Genomic DNA, 23,034 nt, shown 5'->3' with positions numbered 1-23,034 from the left:
TTGCATGACTGCCGCGCGAGTCGGGACCGTCGTCGTCGACGGCGAGGTCGTGCCGCACAACTTGGAGCTCCAGCAGCCAGACCTGCGAGCCGCGGCCGGAGCGCCGGCAGCTCGAGAGGTTTTTGTGCGGAAGGCCTGTCCTGCCGGCCGACCGGCCGCAGCCATCACCTGCTCCTTTGGGATCGTCGCCGCTGCTCTCGCGTACACGCTCTTCTACCTGATTGCTGCGCCGCCGCCGCTGCCCGTGGCAGCGCCGCTCCCGTCGGCAGACAGGGTGCTGACGCGGGTCGTGCACGGCTCGTGCTCGAAGCAGACGCTGCCGCAGCCCTTCTGGCGCACCGTGGGGTCGCTCGCGCCCGACCTCTTCGTTTACAACGGCGACATCGTGTACGGCGACTGCGCCGACGTCGCGCGGCCGCACGAGGCGTGGAGCGAGCCGGCGTGCGAGGAGCTGCGCACTGCGTGGGCGGACCTGTTCGCCCACGAGGAGTTTACGAGCGCGCGGGCGGTGACGCCGGTGATCGGCATGCCGGACGACCACGACTACGGGCTCAACGACTGCGGCGCGTCGAACCCGTACAAGCAGACCGCCAAGGATCTCTTCCTCGAGCGGTTCGGCGCGGCGGAGGACGACCCGCGGCGCTCGCGGGGCGGGCTTTACACGTCGCACGCCTTCGGAGCGGCGCCCAACCGGACGCAGGTCATTTTGCTCGACACGCGCTGGTTCCGCTCCGAGCTCAAGCGCGACAGCGGCGCGGCGCACGGGCGGTACGCGCCCTACACGGAGGCGGAGGCGGAGGCGGGGCGGCTCACCATGCTTGGCGAGGAGCAGTGGGCTTGGCTCGAGGCGCGGCTGCGGGAGCCTGCGGATCTGCGGCTCGTGTTCTCGACGGTGCAGGTGCTCTCGACGGCGCACGGCTGGGAGCGGTGGGGACTGATCCCCACGGAGGTGCGCCGGCTGCGCCGGCTGATCCGCTCCTCTGCCGCGCGCGGCGTCGTCTTTCTTTCCGGGGACCGGCACGTGGGAGGCGTATACGTGCAGCCGGCCGCGGCGGGCCTCAACCCGTACCCTCTCTACGAGGCGACGGCGTCCTCCCTCACCCACACCGTCCCGCCCTCCCTCGCCACGGGCGACGAGCCTCCGCACGAGCCGGACGCCGACCTCTCCTCTTCGGCCCGGCGGCTCGGCGCGCTTCTCCACCTGAACCATGTCGGCAGCGTCGACGTGGACTGGGAGGCCCGCGCCGTCACGCTGCGCCTCATCACTGACGACACGTGCGCCTCCCACGCACGCACGCACGCACGCACGCACGCACGCACGCACGCACGCACGCACGCACACACGCACGCACGCACGCACACACACACACACACACGCACGCACGCACGCACGCACGCACGCACGCACACCCACGCGCATTGGGCCTTGCACTCTAACTGCCGTGGGGCTCCTGTCGTCTAGACGTGGAGTCGCGAGGGATGCCCAGCCTCTTCCCCCACCGCCTTGCGTGTGTGGAGAAGCTCACCTTGCCTTGCCTCCTGCAGGTGCGCTGCGCCGGCGTGGGAGGGCTGCCAGCAGGGGGGCAGCACCGCCGGCGCAACGGAACGGTCGGTGACGCTGCGACTCGACGTCGACCTCGCACCCCCGCCCGAGTGCGGCCGCCCGTGCGCCACGCCGCTCAACCCGGCGGCGACGTGCGCCGCTTTCGAGGGCCTCTTCTCCTGCGCCGGCAGCAGCGAGCTGCTCGGCTGCAACTGCACGGGCTGCTGCGCCGGCGAGGGGGAGCTGTAGGGTTGCGTGGGGCCGTGAGTGATGCAGTGCAGAGGGGCAGAGTTTGCGCTCACGCGCGGGCGGCGGGTGGGAGGTGTCCGACGGCTGGTCTCTTCGGCTGTTGTTGACTGTTGTGTGCATTGAACAAGAGAGCAGAGGGGTTTGTCGTGCTGCGTGGCCCCTGTGGCTGTGCATCTCTCAGCGAGACCACGCGCGCTACACGGCTCTATGCAGTGTGTGCGCGCGCGTTCGAGTTGTGAGCTTGTGTGTTGTGACCGGTCACATGCCTCTCATGCGTGATAGTTACGTTATATGTATATGTACGTGTGTACCGCCGAGAGCGCGAACCGCGCACAAGCGGCAAGGCCAAGCGGGCCAAGGCACTTGCGGAGCACTTGGAGTGCAGTCGGTAGCCTCACATCCAGGGCCGGGGAAGGCGGTGTGTGCGGATATATGAGAGATTTTTGAAAACCTCAAGCTCAACAAGAAATCACGACTTTCACAGAGTGATTTTTGGTATATGCTATATCTCGCACGAGCTCGCGAACTATCGTACGTGTCTATCAATGCCCTATATCTCCCTACGCCCCACGGCCGATGAAGAAGGAGTCGGCCACCCGCTCGCACCTCTCCTTCTCGCCGCCCTCCCACTTGGTCGCGCCCCCCGACGCCACCAGCAGGTAAGCGATCCCATCGACCTCGTACGCGTCCACAAAGGCGAACCGGTCGGTGGCACGCTGATTTGCGGGCGTGATCACAGTGTACTTGAGCGCCAGCCGCCGCCGCGCCTCCGCCGCGCCCGCCGGTGCCTCAAGCTCCTTGGCCGAGGTCACCTTGTACGCGTCGATCTCGACGCCCTCCCGCGCGATCTGCCCGTCGGGACTGAAGATTGCCTCGCCAAACCACTTTTTGGGCGTCTCCGCCAGCGAGGTCCCTGGCAGCGAGGCGCGCAGCACGTAGATCTTGAGGCCCGAGGAGCCGTCAACAAACTGAATTCCGCCTAGCGAGCGGCCGATCTGAAGCAGCTGCTGAGGGAAGTCGAAGCGCACCGGAAGAGAGAGCGCCTTGCTGCCCTTCGGCGTGCTGAGCTGATCCTCGTACCTCGAGTATTGGCCCAGCGGCGGCAGCGGCGAGATGTTGCCAGAGACAGAGAAGCGCTGAGCAAAGGTTGCTGGCTCTGCCGCTAGCGACGGCGCTACCCGTCCGGCCACCGCTGCCGCTGTGGTGACGGACAGCATGGCCCGGCGGTTGAGTAAGCCCGGGTTGCGGGTGGCGGCGGCGGCGACGAGAAGGATTGGCGAGAGCATCGGTGCGTGTGTGTGTGACTGCGACAAGGCGGCTGGCCGCACCGCAACTCGAGATCCCTCGAGGCTCACGCGGAGTCGGCTGGGGCTACCAGCACAGGCGACAAGGCAAGAGAATTTACAACCAAACAAAACTTCCACACTGGGCACGGGACTGGCGCGCACTGGCACTAACACAGGTACACCACGGGAGCCGCCTAAGCGACTCCTGCGAGGGTGGCGAGGCACTTAGCTCCGTGCACCCGCCCACCCCCGCCACAGGCAAGCTCATTCACGACCTGCTCTGCGATGGCCGTGTGTGAGTGAAGAACGACTGAGATGCGCTGCTTCTGCAGCCCCAGCCAGCTCTTGGTGGTCCAAGTCACCTCATCGAGGTACTGGGCCCGCGTCAGCTTGTTCTGTAGCACGTCCGCCGCTCTCCGGAGGCAAGAGAATATTTATTCTAGTCGTGTCCGCTCCGAACGTGTGTATGCACAACAGTCATGGCGCTGTCCTGTCATCTCAGGAGACGCCATGACTGATATATATACATAGTTAGAGGCTGCGCAGGCCGTCCCGTTTGCTGTATATATTCGGTGTGCGAAAAAAAAGCGCCTCTCGGCACCCCCAGGGCTAGGGCTCTCTTGCCCGCAACCCGATGCCAATCATCCGGCCCGCTGGGTGCGCTTCTGAGCTCCCCGGCCCTGGATGTGCGGTTGATAACTGCACTCCAAGTGCTCCAAGTGCTCGGGAGGGCTGGGGAGGGCGCGGTACCCGGAGGTGCTGCTCGTCGAGCATTCGCCGCTGCTGTCCTGCTGATGGAGCTGCTGTGCCGGCAGTTCGAGATGCAGCCCCTGGGGGCGAGCTGCTGGGGGGGTAGGCACGCCGCAGCGGACGAGGCGCAGCTCGTCGTCATGGCGAGCGACATCGCGGGCAGGGTGGAGGACCTGTACTGCACCGGCTACATGGGGCCGAAGGATCGCGGCGCGCGCTGCGTCCCAAAAGGGGCGGTCGAGGCATCCGAGCTGCCGCCGCTTCGGGTCGACCCGCCGCCGCTGTGGCCAAGGGAGCGGCCGCCGGCGGGGGGCTGGGGGGGCGCGGGCGGCGGCCCGGGCGGCGAGGCCCGCCTCGCAACCTTCAGCGGGCAGGGGCGTCGAGTGGCGCGATAGGAGGGTAGGCTGGCCTTGGGAGTTTCAATGGTTTATGGGGGCCCAGTACAGTTGTATTGTACGCATTGGCATATCGAGCCTGGGGGTGGTCTAGTTGGCGCAGCGTTCGGGTCGGGGACGTTTTGGTCGTTGGTTCGAGCCCAGCTGGTGCAGTTCGTAGTCGCGCAGCGACGCGGGCGCGCGGGTGCGCGGCAGCCTCGGCAACCGAGGCGACAGTGGCGAGCAGGGGCGAGCAGGGGCCAGAGCAGTGCGGCGCGCCGGTTTTGTTTTGCTTCAAGCAACTTGAATGTGTTGGAGGAGATGGCCGGCCGGGAGAAACTCGCTAAAACTCCCGGGCCGGCCCAGGGCGCGCAGGGGTGGTGGAGTCGGTGGGAGCTGGGAGTGTCACGGAGGCGGCCATTTTGGCACGCGCTCCTTGGTTACGTGGGTACGAGTTTTTCCTAGCTCTGTGGTCCTCGACGAGTCTCGTACTTCGTACACAAGTATTACCCCTCGAACGCCCCGATCGCCTCCGTCATCGCCGCCACGAGCCGCGACCTCTCCCCCTCGCTCTCAGTCCCTCCTCCACCTCGCCGCGTCGTGGTGCCGCGCCGCGTTCGCCCAGATGCGCAGCGAGTGCAGCTGGCTCCGAAGCTCGGCCGGCAAGCCGCACTCGCGGTACCAAAAGTTGATGCACTCCTCGAAGCCGTCGGGCGCCGCCGCAGAGCGCGAAGCGTAGACGGCGTCGAGGCGCAGCATCAGCGCCCGCGGTCGCCACGCTTGGGCTTCCGTTTTGACCTATGATCGTCGCTCTCGGCCACCCGCCATAGAATGGCTAGCCAGATGTCGGTGACTGCGTCGATCGGCCCGGGGATGCACTGGTGATAAACATCATCGAGCGCGCACGCCCACTTCGTGCGGTGGTCGACCATGTATCGGCGCAAAAAGTCCCAGCATTGCGTCTTGATGTGTGCAAGCCGAGAAAAGTGCTCGCCCGCTGCGCACAGTATATCGGCACTGGCGACGTGATATTGATCCGACAAGCCTGCCGTGTCGACGAGCAGAGTGCCTCGAAAGCTTGAAGCCTGAAGCTGTGCGGCGAATGTCAGCGCACTTGGTGGACCGCCAAAGCGTCGTGCGATTGTGGAACCACACTGATGATCGTAGCCCGCCCACTTCTGGGCCCACCAGTCCCCGTTGAGGTGATGGAAGACGATCACGGAAAATTCTGCCAGCGTGTGAACGCCAAGCAGGCGCCGAATTGTGCCGGGGATGTTGTCATTGTCTATATAGAAGAGAGGGCTATTGTATAGCAGGGTCAGCTGTGCGCCGTTGTGGAACTGGATTCTCTGCAGCTGTTCAGTCGGCCTTGTGTTTCTTATCGACGCGTTCGAAGATACTTTGATAGTGCAGTTGCTGCGCGTCTCGAATGCGGGCTGAGTATTCATGTAACGAAACGGACATTGGTCGCATCCGGGATGACGTAGAGCGACGTGCTGGACCTCCGCGTGGAAGCGGCAGAGCATCGACTGAATCAGCTGATTCGTGTGCGAGTTACCCAGCACAAGCACACGTGCTCCGGGTGGTAGAAGCTCCGCACTTGTGTGGTCATAGAGAGGAGAGAAAGTGCAGTTTGGGTCCTCAGGTAGACCTAAGCGCCGTGGGCGCTCGAGCCAGCGCTCCTGCACGCGACGCAGCTGCTCCGCCTTTGGCGACCCCTCGCCAATCACATAGTTGTGTCGGAGGGTGCATGTCCTGCTCGAGTTGAGGGAGTGCCGGCGTGGCATCTCGGCGAGAGGAGCGTCCATGTAAGTGAGCTGGTCCACGGCGAGCATCCGGGACAGGCTGCAAGGTGGATGACGCGTAGTCGACCAGAACCATGTGGCGAGAAGTTCGTCTGGTTGCCACACGCGAATGCGCAACACTTCGACCCAGCTGTTGTCCGGAAGGCCGGATCCCGCCTGGGCCTCCGGCGGCAGCCCGGGATCAAAGTGCTGTACCCCACTGACGGCCACCCGGCACTGTTCCCGTGGCCTCTACTCCACCGGTACCCAACCGACCGAGAGCCGCAGCCGAAGAATCCGAGGTGCTGCCGCTTCGGCCAGAACTCCTCCAAGCCCTGCCACGCATGCTCTCGAGCTGCCCGGCAGAAGATGTCGAGCACGAGCGGTTTGATGCGCGACCTGATCGGCAGCGCTGGGTGCAAGTAGAACCAGTGAAAGCGAGACAGGTTGACAGGCCCTTACACCCATGCGCCAGAGAAGCGTCTTGCCGCACATCGTGGTGCATCCATGCCTCTGCCTTTTCGCGTTGTGCCCGATGAAATCATAGTACTCTGACAGGTTGTACGCCACCACCTCCTGTGCCGCTCGCGGTCCCCACGCTTGGCGCAGGCAGGTTGACGAGGAAGTCCTCATGCGTCATGCTCGCACACGTGTCGTGTCTGGGCCAGCAGATCGGCGCATGCGACGGAGGGGGGAGCTGCAACCCTCTGGAGACCGCGAGCGAGCTCGCTGGCGAGCACGTCGGCATCTGCGCTCGCCTCACGCGTGAAAGTCTGTGTTGCACGCCACACGTCCCCCAAAAGGGCGGATGGCGAGAGACTGCAAGACAGCATTCGCATTTTTATGTTGCTTTTGGCGTAGAGCTGGGCACGAGCTGGGGGAGCGGCCGCGGCGTTTCGGAGGCGGCCGAGGCGAGGGAGAGTGTGATGCGGCTGCTACGGGCGGTCAATGGACAATCAATGCGCGTGCGAACGAAGGCGAGGGATGCCTGAGAGTGGCCTCCTGACTCCGGGCTCGCTCCGAGCAGCGTGTTTCTTTTTCGATCGAATATTTAAAGGGGAAAATTCCACAGGCATCACCCTCGAAGCACTAGCTTATACCCACAGATCTACCTGCGGATAGTTCTGCAGCGAGATGTGCCAGTTGGCGATGAGCGGCAGTGGGCGTAGGCACCCGTCGAGCTCACAGTACACGACGGTTGGCGCCTCGCCGCGCGTGGCCGCGTCCCGCTGCAGGAAGCGGTTCGCGATGAGCGACTGGATGAGGATCGTGAACGTCGAGCCCCACGAGCCGACGAGGTGGTCGGCGTGCGAGAGCAGGCCGAGGTCCGCGGCTGCAGTCTCCCGCGCGTCGACACCGTGCTCGGCAAATAGCCCTGGGTGCGATGCGCTTTTGTTGCGCTCGACGCCGTGCAGCGCGCACTCATTGCCGAGTGCACGCTCGAGGGCTGCGAACGTCGCGCGGCGGTCGGTCGCGAGCAGCACCTCGCAGGACCTCTCCGGATCTCGCCGGCGGATCCGCAGGATCTCTTTTGCGAAGAGCGCGACCTTCTCGTGGCCGTGCAGGCACGACGTGCGGTGGCGGACCTGTGCGGCGATGGTGACGGCCTGCCCGCGGCCATTCGCGGCGTCGGCGGCGCGGCGCTGCTCGAGCGCGGCGAGCGCGCTCGCGAGAGGGGGCCGGTCCTCCCTGAAGCGGAAGAAGTCGCTAAAGATGCGACCGTACAGCGCGTGCGGTCCGCCCGCACGCGCGAAGAGCGCGGCCGATGCGGCGTCCGCTCGCCTGCTCATCGCGGCCTCTTGCGACTGGAACTTGCCCGCGGCGTCCCACTGCTTGAGATGGTAGACCTCGGCGCCGGGCCGGCCGAGTAGCGAAAAGTTGCCGTAAAAGAGGTCACGCTCGACGCTGCAAAAAGGGTGCGGAGCGCCTGGGCGCGCGCACGATCGCGAATAGCCCGGTCCGCTCAGGCGACACGTCAGAGGGCAGAGCGGGCGAGTCTCGGCGAGCCGCGGCAGCGACTCGAATAGCCCGGTGCTCTCGAACAAGCCGCCACACGTGTACGCGCTCTGCTGCCCCCGCGCGAGGCGCAGGCCGAGAGTGAGAGAGAGCATCGCAGCGTTCATAAATTCATGCACGTGGTTACCAATGCCCTTGCTGCCGCCCCTGCCGCTGCCCGTGATCACGATCGCCGACGCGCTCAAATTCGTGCCGTACTGTAGCGGTGCCGAAGCGAAGTGCGGATCGATCGCTTCGAGCGGCAGGCTCCGCACGACGAGGTCGGCGTACCGCGCCATCGATAGCGAGACAACCTGCGCGACAACATCGTCGCTACTGCGGCAGCTCGCACTCCGGTCGCGCTCGCCGGATGCACGAGGCCGTCCGCACGAGCAGTTGTATGCTGCACGGCCGGGCGGGTACCCACAAGGCACTGAATTGTTCCCGCATCGAAACACGCCACGACAGTTCGTGACCCACATTGTACCGAGCGCAAGGTCACACCCGAATGAGCGCCCGAGCTTGCATGGTGCGACGCTGTCTTGCGTCTTGAGCTTGCACTGTTCGCTGCCAGGTGATCTATGAGGCGCCTGTCGGCGCTGATGCATCGCGCGTCGGTACCCACGGGCCTCATCCCGCTGACAGCGGAGCCTCATACCAGCGCGGCTCGGCTGGCATGCCGACCTCAAGGAAGAATTCGAGGTTGGCTCGCGCGTCGGTCCCGACTGGGAGGGAGAAGATACATTGGCCGCGCAGTGGTCGACGCAGTCTCCACATACGAGGCAAGCACCCTCGTACCTCAGAGCACAGCGACGGCCGTCGCATCTTAGGTGCTTCGCGAAACGACTGCTCTCGTCGTGCTCAATTTTGAAAGTGGGCTGCCTGCCGTCCCGGACGTCCCACAGCTCCGTCTGGACGTGAAGTCCTATCGACGACTCGCCACCATCGGGTTGGAATATGAGCTGCAGGCTGTCGAAACCAAGGTGAACGAGCCTTTCCGAAAGGTACGGGTCCAGCGGTGAGGACCCAAGCGCAAAACGGAACATCTCTCTGTCCGCCTCGGACTGCCCCGGACGGCAGAGCCTGGTGCCTTGCGCAAGCACGCCCTCGAGGCCTCTTCTTTCGGATGCCTGATACAGAGCGGCGACAGAGCGAACTGCGCACGCCAGGTCGCACGTGCCATTCAGGCTGAGCTTCACGGCGGCGTCGAGCCGATTGAAGGCGACGAGCGTCTTCCCGGAAAACCACTCCAGTCGGCTGCAGCCGCGTGCATAGTACATCCACACGCCTGTCGTTGTTCTTGCCCACTTGTCACTCGTGTGTGTCACGGGCAGCCACACATCGCTGGTCTGCAGCTCGGGATGTATGGAGCACCTCGGTGATTGGTCGAAGACAACGCCTTCTGGCCCGGCCCACGCCCTGCGCCAATAGGTGAGCGGGCTGCCTCCGCCGCTTTGGCGCAGAGCCGTCTCTGCGGCGTTGCCGTATGTGGTGCAGACGTCGCCGGGATGGCCCGCGCGACCCGAGCGCCGATGAGACGAAGCGCAGCCGCACAGGTACGACGCTGCACCCGGAGGATGGCCGCAGAAGAACGGTGGCGAATCGGCGCCGCACTGAAATTCTCCACGGCAATTCCTCGTCCAAATGCTCCTGCCATCCGCGCTGCAGCCGAAATTTATGCCTGGCCGGCACTGCTTCTTACTGTGCTGGGCGACCATAATGGCTTCGCATGTGGCGGCGGGTGCGGCATGCATGAGGATGCCGACGATCATTTGCGAATCGTGCACTGTGAGCGATCGAGCGGAGCAGGGCAGCGGCTCTCGACGATCGGCTGCATGAGGCGCCGTCACAGCTGTCGCTGTGAATGGCTTATCGGTGGTACCTGCGAGCGGTCTGCAGGTGGCCGGGAGGTGAGAACCAGTCGCGATCGACAAGCCTACTCGTACAATACGGGCTCCGCTCCACACCGACCAAACCCTCGGAGCTAACACTGTAGGCTAACCTCGAAATCTGCACCTTAGATGGCTGCGCTCCCTGTTTCACATCCTTGTTATTGAGAAGAAAATACGTCCTATGGCGCTGTGCGCTGGTCTGTGAGAGGGTTTCACAGCCATGCGTGTTAAGGATGGCTGTGAAACATTCAGGGAGCGCAGCCATCCAAGGTGCAGATTTCGAGGTTAGCCTGCACTGTACCCGGGTATATGCTCGGAGAATAACCTACTCCAGTACTGTAGGGTGGAGATGCGGGGCGCAGGTTTTCCCGTCCGATTTCTTTTTCACGTGTAAAATTCTTTTTAGGCGATTTCCTTTGTTACTCTCCTGAGGGAGGTTTCGGATGGCGGTGCCCGGCGCCGAGACGTTCCTTGGGATGCCAACGCCGCCTCCTGTGAGGCGAGGTCGGCCGGCAGGCGGATTTTGTATCTCGTTCTCGAGACACAGCGCGGCGATTTCGCTTGGAATGCGCCACCGCCGCTCCCCGGCGTGGCGGGCATGCTTGGGCTGGGCGCAAAGCCGAGGGCCGCGCGGTTGTGTTTCGGTCAGAAACGAAAGAGCATGTTACGCAACACGCAACACTGGGCACGGGACAGACAAGAGAGGTTTGGCCGCCACGAGCGCGCACAGCGGAGCGCATGAGATGCCTCTGCGTGTCACCTCGCGCCCTGTTGAAGGAGGAGGCGAGCGCCCGGTCCCAGCAGCCCAGACAGTAGGGCACCGTGCAGCGGCAGGGCAGCGGCAGCCGCTCGCTCTCCAAAAGCGGGCCGAAGCAGATGGCGCACTCCATTGGCCGCCTCCTGTCTGGTCTCGAGGGATCTCGAGTTGCGGAGCTCCCAGCTGCTCGGTGTACGAACTCTGCTCACACCGAGCAGCGGAGGAGCGGCTGGAGCTAAAGCCGCCTCCCAATGCGCTGGATTCGCCTAGGCGGGGCGGTGCACGAAGGCCAGCTCAAAAAAGGAGAATTTTCTCCGTGCACTGGCGGATAGGGTCTCCATGTGCTGTGTGGTGCACGCCCCTCTCTGCCCGTCGGGTTGTCGCCCTATCTCTCCAGGAGATGTCTGCTCTATTTATTAGGGTCTCCATCCTGGCTAAACGCCGGCCGGCCGTATAGCCCCCGATACCTCACGGCCCCGGCGCTCACGCCTCGATCTTTTTGGGCAGCAGCTGGTTCGACAGGTCCTCCCCGTGGCCAAGGCAGCCGACCTCGCCCTCGCCCCAAGTAAGGAAGGCGCCGCCGGCGGTGACAGCGAGGCTGTGCGCGGCTCCAGCCGACAGAGCGACGACGCGCTGGCCAGCCAAGGCCTCGATCTTCTTCGGCAGCAGCTGATTCTGCTCGTCGCCGTGGCGCAGCATGCCAGACGCATGGCCGGTGAGGCCGATTTTCTTATGGTTTTAAAAGAGGGACCCCCCGTGCCTGCAATCTCTTAAATGGCAATTTCAGCGCCCAAATCTCCTCAGTTCTTAAAAGGTCTAAAAAATCCGGCCCCCAGAACCCCAGGGGTACCCTAAGGGTGGGCTCCGGTGCACCCGGGGGGGCAACGTGTCGACCTCTCTCTCTGGTGCACCACGGGCCGCAACGGCCTGTGCTAGCAGCGGAGGCAGTGACTGTGCTGGCGCCGTCGAGTATCCGCTTCTTGGTGCTTCTGGGGTCAAGTTTGACCTTACGTGACATAATATGCCACAGCAATGCAAGTGCTCTCATCCCTCAAAGTGTCGAATTTTCGTTTACCGGTGACCCGATAGTACCGTGTGCAGCCTTTCTTCACACATCACAGAAACGAACGCACTTCGAGGTTCGACAATCGCTAAGCTGCTTATGGGGCACCGCTGCGACTCCCTTGGGGATGCCTGAGGCCACCGAAGCCACTCCCCAAGCAATCGCGTCCACCCATACCGCGTTGGTGTCCAATCCGAGCCTGGCTGTTCTTCACCTTCCTACCTAACTTACTTCCTAACCTAACCAAGCAAGCAAGCCTTTTACGTGGTATCGTGTGGACGAATTCAACCCTTCTTTTTCAGTGTATGTAGCTCTTACGTACGTACCCGAAGGTGAACTGCTGACAGGGTTTGCGATGAGGAGCGATCCGAACGTGGTATTCGGGTGATCAGATCGCTACCGCCGAAACGCAAGAGCACTGCGACGGCGTCGGTCGGGCTCATGCTAGCATCCACCTCTCTCTTTTCGTTTATCCACATTATGGGCGAGCAGAGTCGTCCGCGTCGGGGAGGTTTGAAGTATGCCAGCGCTAGCCCACTCAACCCCGCCCCCTTGGGGCTCTCCGCGAACGGGGCTAGTAAAACTTTAATAAAGGCAGACGGGTCACGAGGCTAGTGTGGAGCGCTGTCAGAGCGGTGGGTGACATCCCGATATCGGTGTGTGCGGATGTCACGTTGGTGCGGTGGTTGACACAGGTGTCCTGAATGATAGGATTGATCGTCAATGCGTCCGTGGTGGACCAATCTCGGCACCAACGTCAAACCGGCACTGACCCGTGACGTTGAAGCTGCCATCGCCGCGCACCTCAACGTCAGCACGCTCTCGACGGCCGACAGCTTCCTGCGCAAGCAGTCGCCGCCGTTCGTCATGTCAGCACTCAACTTAACCGTGTGGAACCCGGCGTTCGCGCGGCCAGCAAGTTTATTGCTCAACCTGCGGGCTGGCTCGAGCGGACTCGTGCAGCGCCGTCCGGGCGCTGCGGCGACTTCGGTGCTCTGGGTGGAGAGCGGCGGCGGCGGCGGCGGCGGTGGGCGGGTGCGGCGAGAGATCTCCAACGCCGAGGATCCGCGGCCGGTGCGGCTGAATGGGGCGCTGTACGTGGTCTTCGTGAGGTACCTCGCGCGTCAACACAAGCGGGTCGTCCTCGCTCGGCTTGAGGAGCCGTGCACCGCTAGCCTCGGCTCACCCCGCCCTCCGAGGTGTCTACGGAAGCCTTCTGGAACCGTCCCCTTAGGAGCCCTACAGGGAGGTGCAGCTCCGCTACGCGAACAGCACCAGCTCGGAAGGCAACTGGCTGCCCTTTGAGCACGCAGGCAGGCTGTACGTCTCGTACACGCTCTGCCCGCACCGCGTACTCGCCGTCGACGCGCTCCTCCTCTGCCTTCGAGCTGCGGGTAGAATATCACGGTTTTAATTGAGGTGATCTGATCTTCTAGGCACTCCTCCGCGCTCGCGAGCTGCTACTGTAAGACTGCGCAATCTCGACTTATAGGCTCTACATTGTAGGTGGCGACGGGCGTCTGCACGACCGCCTACGAGACACACCGGCCAGGCTGCCTAAACGTGTATGGGAAGCGGGAGCGAGGAGAGCGTTTTATGTCATGAGGAGAGCGCCAAGGAGAGCTTCTCACAGCTCGAGCTTTGCCGCGGTTTGCCCATAGGCAGCGCGCCGGGCTTCGAGCTCGGCAAAGGGACTGCCTTGGGCCTTGGCCACTTCAAGTCCAACTACGGGCTCTACACGCACTTCTTCTTCCTCCGATCGACCCGGCATTTGGCGCGACGCGCTCGTCTCCCTCTCTCGGACCGTCCTCGGACGCTCCTTGGACCCTATCCCCCGTAGGCCGCCTTTCCCAATCCTCCGCGCGTCGCGCGAGTTTCGGCTCGCGCCGACTCCGATCGACGACAACGTCATCGGCCCGGCCAAGCAGGCGGCGCGCGCCTCGTGCGTGCGGGCCGCCGGAGGGAACCGCAGCTTGGCTTCCCGCTGCAAGCTGCCGACGGCATGTGCGGGCGCCGCGTGTTTCACCCTCCGAGGTTTGCCGCGCACCGACAGGCAGGTCCAGTACATCCTCAGCTTGCGCCGCGGCCCTCCTCGTCCGCCTCCTCATCCGTCGAGGCAACCCTTCGCGCCCTAGGAGCGGCGGGGGGCTCTGCACGGCGTCTCTTCACGGGGTGTGCTGTGAACAGGCACGCGCTCGATCCGCGCCAAGAGACGGGGAGCGGCTTTGATGGTGGCGGCTGCCGGACCGACCACTTGCTGCTCGACTTTGGGGCGGCCGACATTGCCGCTCTGACGCTCCGCGTCGGCCGGGCCGAGTTTTGCCATTTCGTGGAGGGCAACTTCACGAAGTGGTGCGAGTGCGAGCGGCGCGGCGGAGGCGGCGGCGAGGGAGGGCGGGACGCGAGGGACATGCGGTCAGCGCCAGACCAGGCGTCCTCCTCCCAGGGGCCCGTCCTCACCTCTATCGACGCCAAGGCCGGGTCGGGGAGAGGCTTCGTTGCCGCCATCGTCATCAAGGGCCCGCTGCTTCCCTTCACCGAGGACGTCATCGCCCACTACGCGACCACACTGCCCTCCGACGTCGCGGTGGTCTTCTCGCACACCAACGGGCCCTGCTTCACCGCCGCGCGGCTGCAAACCTTGCGCCACCTCGCCAGGGTGCACCCAAACTTTGAGTGGACGATCAACGCCGCGCCGCCCAGCGACGGCGCCAATTACCGCAACGTGCAGCGGGAGTCGACGTACTACGGCGTCAGGTTTGCCGCCGAGGCGCTCGGCGCGCGCGACGTCTTGATGCAGCGCGCGGACTCGGTCTTTCAGAACGCAAGCCGCCTCTTCTCCGATTTGAGGCGCGTGCGGGACGCGCTGCCGCCTCCGACGGTGCCGATGCCGGGCGGGCGTGTGGGGCTGTGCCCAACGCAGATGCAGCTGACCGACACATACGGCCGCTTCCACCTCGACGACCACTGCATGTTTGGCTCCGCGGAGGCGCTCCTCTACTTCTGGGCGGTGGACAACGTCTTCTACGACCGGCGGGCAGAGGCGTGGTCGAGCGCGGCGATGGGAAACGCGCGGCGCGGCTGCAAGCTCCCGGCGGTCGAGTCAGACAACGGCTTCATCTGGGTGCGCGACGGCCTCGCGCGGCGCGGCATGCCGCCGCCGCAGTCGACGCGGGACCTGATTGCGCAGCGCGCCTTCATTCTCAACGCGGCCGCGTGGGGTCACGTCTGCCGCCGGCGGCGGACGAACCAGCGCCTGCACCTGCCCGTCGACCCGGACAAGTTCAACGTCCTTAGCCCTGAGATAGTTGGTCGTGCGGCGCCGCTCGGCGTGTACGCGCAGTGTACGGCGCGCGAGTTCACATACGACTGCGCGGGCGTGGGCGACGACGTGCAGGCGCGCACTGACACGCCGCGGTGGGCGTGCAGCGCGTCGAACACGCACTGCTGAGAGCGCGCTCTTCTCGCCCCACTAAAGACGGAGGGGTGCGCACGGGCACGCCACCCCGAACGCCAAAGGCTTCACACGGTATAGGGATATAGGACACCAATGCTCATGTGATTTGTGTGTGAGCTCTGTGCCTTAATCTGCGGCTAACAACGAACCTAAATGCTCATTGTGGGGAAGGCGGATCTATTTGGTGGTCAACGGCAGACCTATGCTCCTTGGAAAAAAACTCGGACCCACGTAGACAAGGAGCGCGCGCCAATGGCCGCCTCCGTGACACTCCCACCTCCTGGGCCGGCGCGGGAGTTTTACTGCCGAGTTTCTCCCGGCCGGCCGCCTCCTGACACGCCCACTGACCGAGCCCATCGAAAAAATTCGGCGCGCCGCACTGCTCTGACCCCTGCTCGCCACTGCTCGCCACTGCTCGCCACTGTCGCCTCGGTTGCCGAGGCTGCCGCGCACCCGCGCGCCCGCGTCGCTGCGCGACTACGAACTGCACCAGCTGGGCTCGAACCAATGACCAAAACGTCCCCGACCCGAACGCTGCACCAACTAGGCCACGCCGCAGGCTCGATTTGCAATACGCACAAAACTGGCCGCTCATAAAGCACTACTCATTTGCCGAGGCCACGCGGCGCCCCTCCACAGCCAGCCTACCCTCCTATCGCGCCACTCGAAGCCCCGCGGCCGCCTCTCGCCTACCGCGCTGCCCTCGCCTGCCACCGCACCGCCCGCGCTCCAGCCTAACCAGCTCTGCATCTCGCAACACACACTTGACAGGGACAGACCATGCCGGCCCATCGATGGCGGACCCATCGGTGCGACGGACGAAGTCGGAGTAGAGGGCTCGATCGCCGCAAAAGCTGTCGTCAAGGGACGGCACTTGAGTAGTACGGTTCCTCTGTATCAGACGTGAGGATGAGGGCGGTGGCGAGGGCGGCGCGATTACGGGTGGTGTTAAGGGTGCTGGAGCTGTAAGCCATTTGCTGCAGTGCCGCCGCGAGCTGCTCGTCCTCGGCCGGTGTCCACTTCCCTTGGCGAGATGGCGAGGTCTCCCCAGCACCGGCAGCCTGTGCTTTCTCTGCCTTCTTCTTTGCCGCCTTTGCAATGGTCCCTGCTCGGACCCTGCACTGCCCTATCCCGCGCTCTGCCGCTCTGCCGCAGAGCCAGTCGGGGGGCGCAGGAGACGCGCGCGTGGCCTCTTTCCCGCGCTGGATCGCCAATCAGCAGCCCGCGGCGCGGCTTGTCGTCGTGCCGTTCGCGAGGCGGAAGGTGGTGTTTGCGCACGTGATATTGGGAAGGCCCGGAGCGACGACCACGTGCATGGGCTGGGTGGGCTCGCTGCCATATACAATGGTATTGTTGGTGAGGATGACGTCCCTCAAGCCGAGGTCACCTTCTAGCCATTCCTGCTCATTGTACACATGGAGTCTATGCGCGCGCTCGACCAGATTGCCGTGGTAGGCGAGTCCGATCGCCTTGAGAAGACCCATCCTCGAGAAGCCGTCATGGAAATGATTGTTGCGCACGACGGCCCCCGCCGACGAGCGCCGTTCGAAATTCGCCAGATTCAAATCGTACTCGTACCCTTGTCCTTGTCCTTTCCCTTGCTCTTGTGGCTGGGGCTGGGGCTGGAGCTGGAGCTTGACGCGGTAGAGGGCGGAGGAGAAGGATTTGACGAATAGATGGGCGTTTTGTGGTGGCGAGTGCAGTGGCAGTGGCGAGGGTGGCGGCGGCGAGGGTGACGGCGGGGAAGCTGGCGGTGGCGGTGGCGGTGTGGGAGGCGGCGGGGCGGTCGAATATGACGAAGACGGTGGCGCCGATGGCGGGGATGGCGATGGCGGGAGTAGCACAGGCTGCGAGGGTCGCGGCGGGCTGGGCGGCGGCGGCGAGGGTGCCGGTGGCGAGGATGGCGGCGGCGAGGGTGGCGGCGGCGAGGGAGGCAGGGGGCTGGGTAGCGGCGGTTTGGGTGGCGGCGGGGCAGGTGGTGGCGGCGATGGTGGTGGCGGCGAGGGTGGCTGAGGCGAGGCTGGTGGCGAGGATGGTGGCGGCGCCGGCACCGGCGTGATGGGCGGCGGTTTGGAGGGCGGCTCGGAGGACGGTGCGGTGGGCGATTCCTGCGACGGTGTGGAGGGCGGCATGGACGGTGACGGCGGCGAGGGCGGCGGCGGGGACAGTGGCGGCGGTGAGGGAGGCGGCGGCGAGGGAGGCGGCGGCGAGGGCGAGAGCGAGGGCAGCCCCAGAGAGGTCCTTGGGACCCCCCACCGCCACGGGATGTGGCTGCTCGGCGCCGCCTCCGACTGCAGTCGCCGAAGGCGGGATGTCTGCGCACGCGGAGGCGACGTTAGTTGGTGTCTGTGCGGACGTTACAGAGGCGCGTTGTGTCTCCCCGCCCCCTCTCCAGCTCACTTTGGTTAAAGAGGAAGGAGAGCCCGCGCTGGATGTTCGGTGAGTCCCACAGTCGCGAATCCGACAACCCGTACCTGACTGGGAGAACTCTGTGGTGGACCCCCGGGGGGGGGACCGGCGCCTTCCTCAACGCCATCCCCATGCGGGGTGACATGCGAATGGAGACTTGGGCGATGCGTATTTCGGTGCAGCGCCGCCTGGGTCTCCCCCTCGACGTGGCCTGCCAGGCCGTGTCGGTGGGCAAGAAGACTCGAAACAAGAAGACCCACGACGAGTTCGGCGATGCTGCTGTCAATGTTCCTGACATCCGTCAGATTCGTGCTTTTCTTGTCTTGCGGTACATCTCTCCGGTTGTCACCTCACGCCTCGCCGTCCGGCCATGGATGGTTCGACGGAGCTCGGCGAGCTCCGTCGAGAACCATCCAACTCCGGTCACCGGGTCTGAACGCGCTCAGCCTCAGGAGGTACCAAACCGCGCGAATTCTGCACGCCTCGATGCACCGCTGGCTTGACTGAATCAGGCAGCAGCAGGCTGCTGCTGCTGCCGTCAGCAGCAGTCTGCTGCGGCCCCAATACGCAGGTTAATGACTAGCAGCACTGCCGGGGGCATACGAGCCGCCACAGCTGGTATGTGGTCGTGCACTGCCACCTGCCGCGGCTACGCACAATGTGCGCTCGCATTGGATGAGCCCTGCTGATGGACCTGCGTCGCCGAGCTGCGCGAGAGCAATGCCGCAGGCGGAGGCCGCGGCGTAGATTGCGAACACACGCGTTGGAGCTGTGAGGAGCACCGAGAGCAGGTCGTACCTGCCTCTGATGCCACTCTCGCGGCTTGCAGCGGGTCACTCGCGCATGCTCTCCAAGAGCTATGGCGGGCGCGTGTGTGGAGCTGTATAGCCTGTGTTTGGCCGTCCGACCCGTTCGCTAACAGAACCATGCCGGGCCACAAATAAATCGCACACGGGTAGCGGCTCAGGGGCCCAGTAAAATCGCCAAATGTCACAACCCACTTCACCCAGGGCCCTGTGGAGCCTGGACGCTGGACCTAGTCGACGCACGACGGTGACGCGCCCCGCGTTTTCCTTTTCGCAGGCCTCAGGGGACAGGGCAGAAGAGACTGAAGAGGACAGTGCGGAAAATACAGTGCCGCGTGAGGCGTGATTTCATTCAAGCTTTCTTAAAATAGGATTCCACAAAAGCGCACCCCGGTCACTGCCTCGCAGTCACTGCCCGCCGCCGCCGTCCAGCGCCCGCGTTAGGTGTGCGTGGTACTCGCGCCGCTGCGCCGTGATCACCGCAGGCGTCAGCGCGCTCACGGCCGCGCTCACCGCCTCCGAGAGGGGCTGTCCTGATGCCTCGGACGGCGCTCCGGCCACAATCGCGGCGATGGCGATCACATAGACACCGCAGTCGTGCCCGTTGGCCTGTTGCGGCGTCGGCAGGCACGCCACTGGCAGCCTCCCGGCCGAGTCGCCCGCCGTTTGCGGCAGCAGCAGCGGCGCCAGCGTCGCCGCGACCCGCTTTGCGTGGGCGAGGTTGGAGGCGAGCAGGCTGTCGTAGTACTCGAAGCGCGCCGCGCCGCCCTCCTGCCCGTGGCGTCGAAAGACAAGCAGCGACCAGTGCCCACCGCCCTCGGCCGCGTCGGGGTCCTCGTTGTCGTTGACCGGAATCAGCACGAGGTTGGCAGCGGCGAGCTCATCGGCGAGCGGCGTGGCGCCCCCTGTCGGCGCCACCGAGAGCATCTCGCGCAGCACGTCCGCATCGCCGAGCGTAGCCGCCGTGAAGGCCGTGGACGGCTCGAGGAGTACTACGCCGCCGCCCGAGCTGCCGGCCAGCCGCTCGAAAAAGTAGGCGATAACCATGTCGCCGAGCCATCCGCCCGGCCGCAGCGTCGCGACGTCGTGCGCTTGCAGCGTGATGTCGCCCAGGACAACCTTGGCTGCCATGTCGCGTGCTCTTTATAGTCAGCGGGTACCTCCAGGGGCCGGCGGAGAAGGCGGACGCAACCGATGACGCGACGTCACAGCCCCTCCGCTTGACAACTCGAGCATCCCGACGGATGGCGACTCGAGCGGCGGCGGTAGGCTATTGCACCTCGCCAACGCCTCTCGCGAAGCTCCTCTCCTCCTTCGCCGCTCGGCGCAAAATATGGAAAGGAAACGGCTCCCCCGTCCACGCGACGTACAAAGCGCTCATCACACCGGACTGGATGCAGGGCCGGACTACTTACGGCGGTCTGTCCGCCGCCCTCTGCCTCGAGGGCGCCCGACGCACGCTCAGCGACGAAGGGAGATTGGACTTGCCGCCACTCCGAAGCGCGCTACTCAACTTTGTCGACGCCGCCGCCGGCGCGGTTGAGATCGACGCATCGATCGTGCGCTGTGGCAAGGCGATGTCGACCGTGACGTCGTCTGTCTTCTCGGAGGGCAAGGAGGGCAGAGCGTGCGCCACGTCCGGGACCTTTGTGTTTGGCGCGCCGCGGCTGCAGAGCAAGGTCGAGGCGACGCGGCTGATGACGCCGCCGCCGGCAACGCTGCCGCCTCCTGCGGAGTGCGAGTCCATTTTTGCTGGCAGCTTCGAGCCGCCCGGCCCGACCGTGCTCTTCCCTCCTACCTTCACGCAGCACACGACCAGCCTGCTCGCGAGTGGGCCCGGGCTCGCCACTGCCGCGTCGAGCGGAGACCTGTACGTGTGGGTCCGCTGGAAGGGTGCCGACGCCGGCGGAGGCGTGGGCGAGGACGTGTCGCCCGACGTCTCCCTCCTCGCCCTCGCGGACGTGATCCCTCCCGCCTCGTACGCGCTCTTCGACAGCGTGGCGCCCGTCTCGTCCATGACGTGGCAAATCAACTTTCTCGACCCGCAGCCGGTCAGCTTTGAGGGCGGCTACTGGCTCATCCGCACCCGCGCCGAGCACGCGAGGCACGGCTACTCCTCCCAGGACATGGAGCTGTGGGGGGCCGGCGGCATCGCCGCAGTCAGCCGGCAGAGCGTCGCCATCTACGCGTAGCGCTGAGGACAGGAATAGAGCACCTGGTAGGAAAACCGACGGCGTCTCCAGTTGATGGAATCTGGGTTTGGAGATGATGGAGGGAAGATAGCCTGGGCGATTGCCAACGGCTGAAAATGGCTCCGACGGGTGTGCACAATCTTTCACCTGCGCCCGCCCCTCCCCGCCCCGGCCGCGGGCGACGCCGCCGCCCGCCCCCCACCCGCACACGGCCGTCCTCCGTTCACACGATCGTCCTCCGCCCGTTCTCGCTGGGTTGACCATCCCTGACACTTGGCCAAAATGTGTGCAAAGCCACTTGCGCTGCTCTGCGCGGCCCTGCGGCCGGACCCCGTGGGCTCCGCGTGGCCTGAGAGACCGGGCCCGATGGCCTGACACGCGCGTGAGCCGCCGATTCCACGGGAGACGCCTCCGAAGAGCTCCGAGGCACTGATCGCGCCCACTCTCGACCCCGTACGTACGCAGGCCCTGAATGTCTGATTTCTGCTGAGCTTCAAGGCGTGGGACTCGCAACGATGGCCTCGCGCAACCCTCGCCACATCTGACTTGCCCACTGCATACCTCGCGCAGGCGCTCTGGACGCTGCTCCACCGGAGAAGCGGCATGAGGCCCTCGCCGCCCTCGCCGCTCTTCGCACCGCGCTGCAGCCCGCGGCGCCGCCCGACGAACCGGCGCCGACCGCGCCGCCAGACATGTTCTTCGCCGTGGGCGACTCGTGCCGGCCCTCCGCCGGCGAGCACGCGATCGCTGCGCTGTCAATGCTCCTCTTCCTCGAGCCGCGGCCGCTCGTGCGCTGGCGCACGCGTGTGCTCGAGCAGAGAGAGGTGTACCGGCTCGCGCCGCACTGGGCGGCGCCTACCGACTGGCGCGTCGGCAGCGACCGGCCGCTCGATGTGCTCAACGAGGCGCTGCTCAAGGCCCGCTCGCACAAGGGCACGCTCGCCGTCGCCGTGCACAAGCTCGGCCTTTGCGCGTCGTGCCCGCAGCTGCGTGAGATGGAGACGTACTTGAAGAACGTCAGAGACGAGAACAGCGTCCTCCGCATCAAAGCGCTCAAAGGCCGCTACCAGAAGCGCAGCGTGCTGCTCGCCGTGCCCGCCGCCGAGCTGCTCGAGCTCTCCCGCGTGCGGCTCGAGCTGCTGCTCATGGAGGCTGCCGCCGCCGCGAGCCCGCCGCCCGTCAAGGAGATGAGGAAACCGGAGCTGCTTGCGGCTCTCGAGGACTCGCAGGCCAGGCGGCGCGCCGTCGGCGCGCAGCGCGACAAGCTTGCGCACCAGCTGCGGTCACAAGCGCGTGCGCGAGATGCCGACGTGGGACGCGCGGCGCGGCGCTGGCTAATCAGGCCAAGCTGGATTGGCTGCGAGAGCAGATCGAGATGCGCACGCGCGGGTTGCAGTGGGTCGAGTTCGCGGCGCGCTGGTCTTCCAGCACGGACGAGTACGTCGGCACCGTCGAGGAGCTCACGGGCCACCTCAAGGAGCTGATCGAGCACGAGCGCGACCTGCGCGAGAACGACGAGCTCCCCGACGTGGCGCCGCCGCCCGTCGTCAGGCGTAAGACCTTCAAGCAGCTCGGCACGCCCACTGCGCAGGCCGAGGTGCTGATGGCGGCGCGCGAGGAGCTCACGCCCGATGAGCTGCGCGAGGCGGCCGAGGACGAGCGCGACCGGCTGGAGGAGGCGGGCGAGATCGACCACGTCGCCGACGCGCAGCCCGAGCGCCCTCCAGATTTTGCCAGCTTGCTCAACGTCCACCTCGAGGTGCGCTGGCCGTATCGCGTGCCGGACCAGGCGAAGAAGCGCGGCTACAAGACCCACTACATCTGGGCGGAGGGCGAGGTGGTCGAGATTGCCGACGGCACGACTACGAAGCGCACGCCGCAGTGCAAGACGGTCCTTGCGTGGGGCGCGGTGCGCATCAAGTGGCCGAAGGACAGCCGCTACGACGAGGATGAGTCGTTCACCTGGACCGTCTTGGTGGAGGACTCGTGGCGCAAGGAGAAGCACCTCGGCTGGCGCTTCGCCAAGCCGGAGCTGGCGCGGCGCGGCGCGGCGGCACGCGCGGCAAAGCGCGCACGGGCTGACACCTCGTAGTGGGCGGTGCGCCACGGTGGGGTCACGGCAGGGGGTGCTCACACTGCGCGGCCGCTGCCAGAGCGCGAAATTTCGCGACTTCGTGCTCGTGTATCTTTAGTCAGAGACATGTCTGGAGGATAAGGAGTATAGCAGTGTGATCCCCGGCATTAGTACAGTCATTGCAGTGCGCTTTGTGGTTGTTCTGGGCATATTTTCATCTGACCCCTCTGGCCTACCATGGGCTCTAACAGGAAGAGGTTGGTGATATTTTCTTCTTTTTCTTCGAAATTTGGAGCACTTGGAGTGCAGTTGGCAACCTCACACCCGGTTTTCAGCCAGGTTCCCGCGCACCGGCCACGAACTCGACTCGCACAGCAAAAAAATCCGGTGCTCGCGCGCCGCT

General features: G+C 65.1%; 6 protein-coding genes across 6 annotated transcripts; 2 read left to right on the top strand and 4 right to left on the bottom strand.

Annotated features, from left to right (window-relative positions):
• Nucleotides 1-4: 4 nt before the first annotated feature.
• On the top strand, nt 5-1,792 carry EMIHUDRAFT_218706 (hypothetical protein; the record flags this gene model as incomplete). The annotated part of the gene is made up of 2 exons (XM_005759344.1): nt 5-1,275; nt 1,546-1,792. 2 exons carry the CDS (start codon nt 5-7, stop codon nt 1,790-1,792), a joined length of 1,518 nt encoding a protein of 505 aa, XP_005759401.1.
• Nucleotides 1,793-2,252: 460 nt separating this feature from the next.
• Nucleotides 2,253-3,051, bottom strand: EMIHUDRAFT_359367 (hypothetical protein). Its single transcript, XM_005759343.1, has 2 exons — nt 2,314-3,051; nt 2,253-2,275 (listed from the first exon to the last, which is right to left on the bottom strand). Exon 1 carries the CDS (start codon nt 3,007-3,009, stop codon nt 2,353-2,355), a length of 657 nt encoding a protein of 218 aa, XP_005759400.1. The 5' UTR covers nt 3,010-3,051; the 3' UTR covers nt 2,253-2,275; nt 2,314-2,352.
• Nucleotides 3,052-3,272: 221 nt separating this feature from the next.
• Nucleotides 3,273-3,559, bottom strand: EMIHUDRAFT_218704 (hypothetical protein; the record flags this gene model as incomplete). Its single annotated transcript, XM_005759342.1, has 2 exons — nt 3,273-3,473; nt 3,554-3,559. 2 exons carry the CDS (start codon nt 3,557-3,559, stop codon nt 3,273-3,275), a joined length of 207 nt encoding a protein of 68 aa, XP_005759399.1.
• A 1,216-nt stretch (nt 3,560-4,775) lies between these two features.
• Nucleotides 4,776-6,626, bottom strand: EMIHUDRAFT_218702 (hypothetical protein; the record flags this gene model as incomplete). Its single annotated transcript, XM_005759341.1, has 7 exons — nt 4,776-5,000; nt 5,024-5,551; nt 5,705-5,778; nt 5,854-5,957; nt 6,075-6,169; nt 6,259-6,443; nt 6,560-6,626. 7 exons carry the CDS (start codon nt 6,624-6,626, stop codon nt 4,776-4,778), a joined length of 1,278 nt encoding a protein of 425 aa, XP_005759398.1.
• A 12,147-nt stretch (nt 6,627-18,773) lies between these two features.
• Nucleotides 18,774-19,496, bottom strand: EMIHUDRAFT_218695 (hypothetical protein; the record flags this gene model as incomplete). The annotated part of the gene is made up of 1 exon (XM_005759340.1): nt 18,774-19,496. The coding sequence occupies one exon, from the start codon at nt 19,494-19,496 to the stop codon at nt 18,774-18,776; it is 723 nt and encodes a 240-aa protein (XP_005759397.1).
• Nucleotides 19,497-19,557: 61 nt separating this feature from the next.
• On the top strand, nt 19,558-22,947 carry EMIHUDRAFT_438627 (hypothetical protein). Its single transcript, XM_005759339.1, has 2 exons — nt 19,558-20,569; nt 22,883-22,947. Exon 1 carries the CDS (start codon nt 19,610-19,612, stop codon nt 20,555-20,557), a length of 948 nt encoding a protein of 315 aa, XP_005759396.1. The 5' UTR covers nt 19,558-19,609; the 3' UTR covers nt 20,558-20,569; nt 22,883-22,947.
• The last annotated feature ends 87 nt before the right edge of the window (nt 22,948-23,034 follow it).

This window comes from Emiliania huxleyi, assembly GCF_000372725.1.
Source record: "Emiliania huxleyi CCMP1516 unplaced genomic scaffold EMIHUscaffold_80, whole genome shotgun sequence".
Lineage (NCBI taxonomy): Eukaryota > Haptophyta > Isochrysidales > Noelaerhabdaceae > Emiliania > Emiliania huxleyi.
Note: the sequence above shows the minus strand (reverse complement) of the source record. Positions and strands in the feature narration are given on the sequence as shown.

Excerpts from the sequence above, each read along its gene's own strand:
- EMIHUDRAFT_359367 (XM_005759343.1), bottom strand. The coding sequence starts at position 3,009 with ATGCTGTCCGTCACCACAGCGGCAGCGGTGGCCGGACGGGTAGCGCCG.
- EMIHUDRAFT_438627 (XM_005759339.1), top strand. The coding sequence starts at position 19,610 with ATGGCGACTCGAGCGGCGGCGGTAGGCTATTGCACCTCGCCAACGCCT.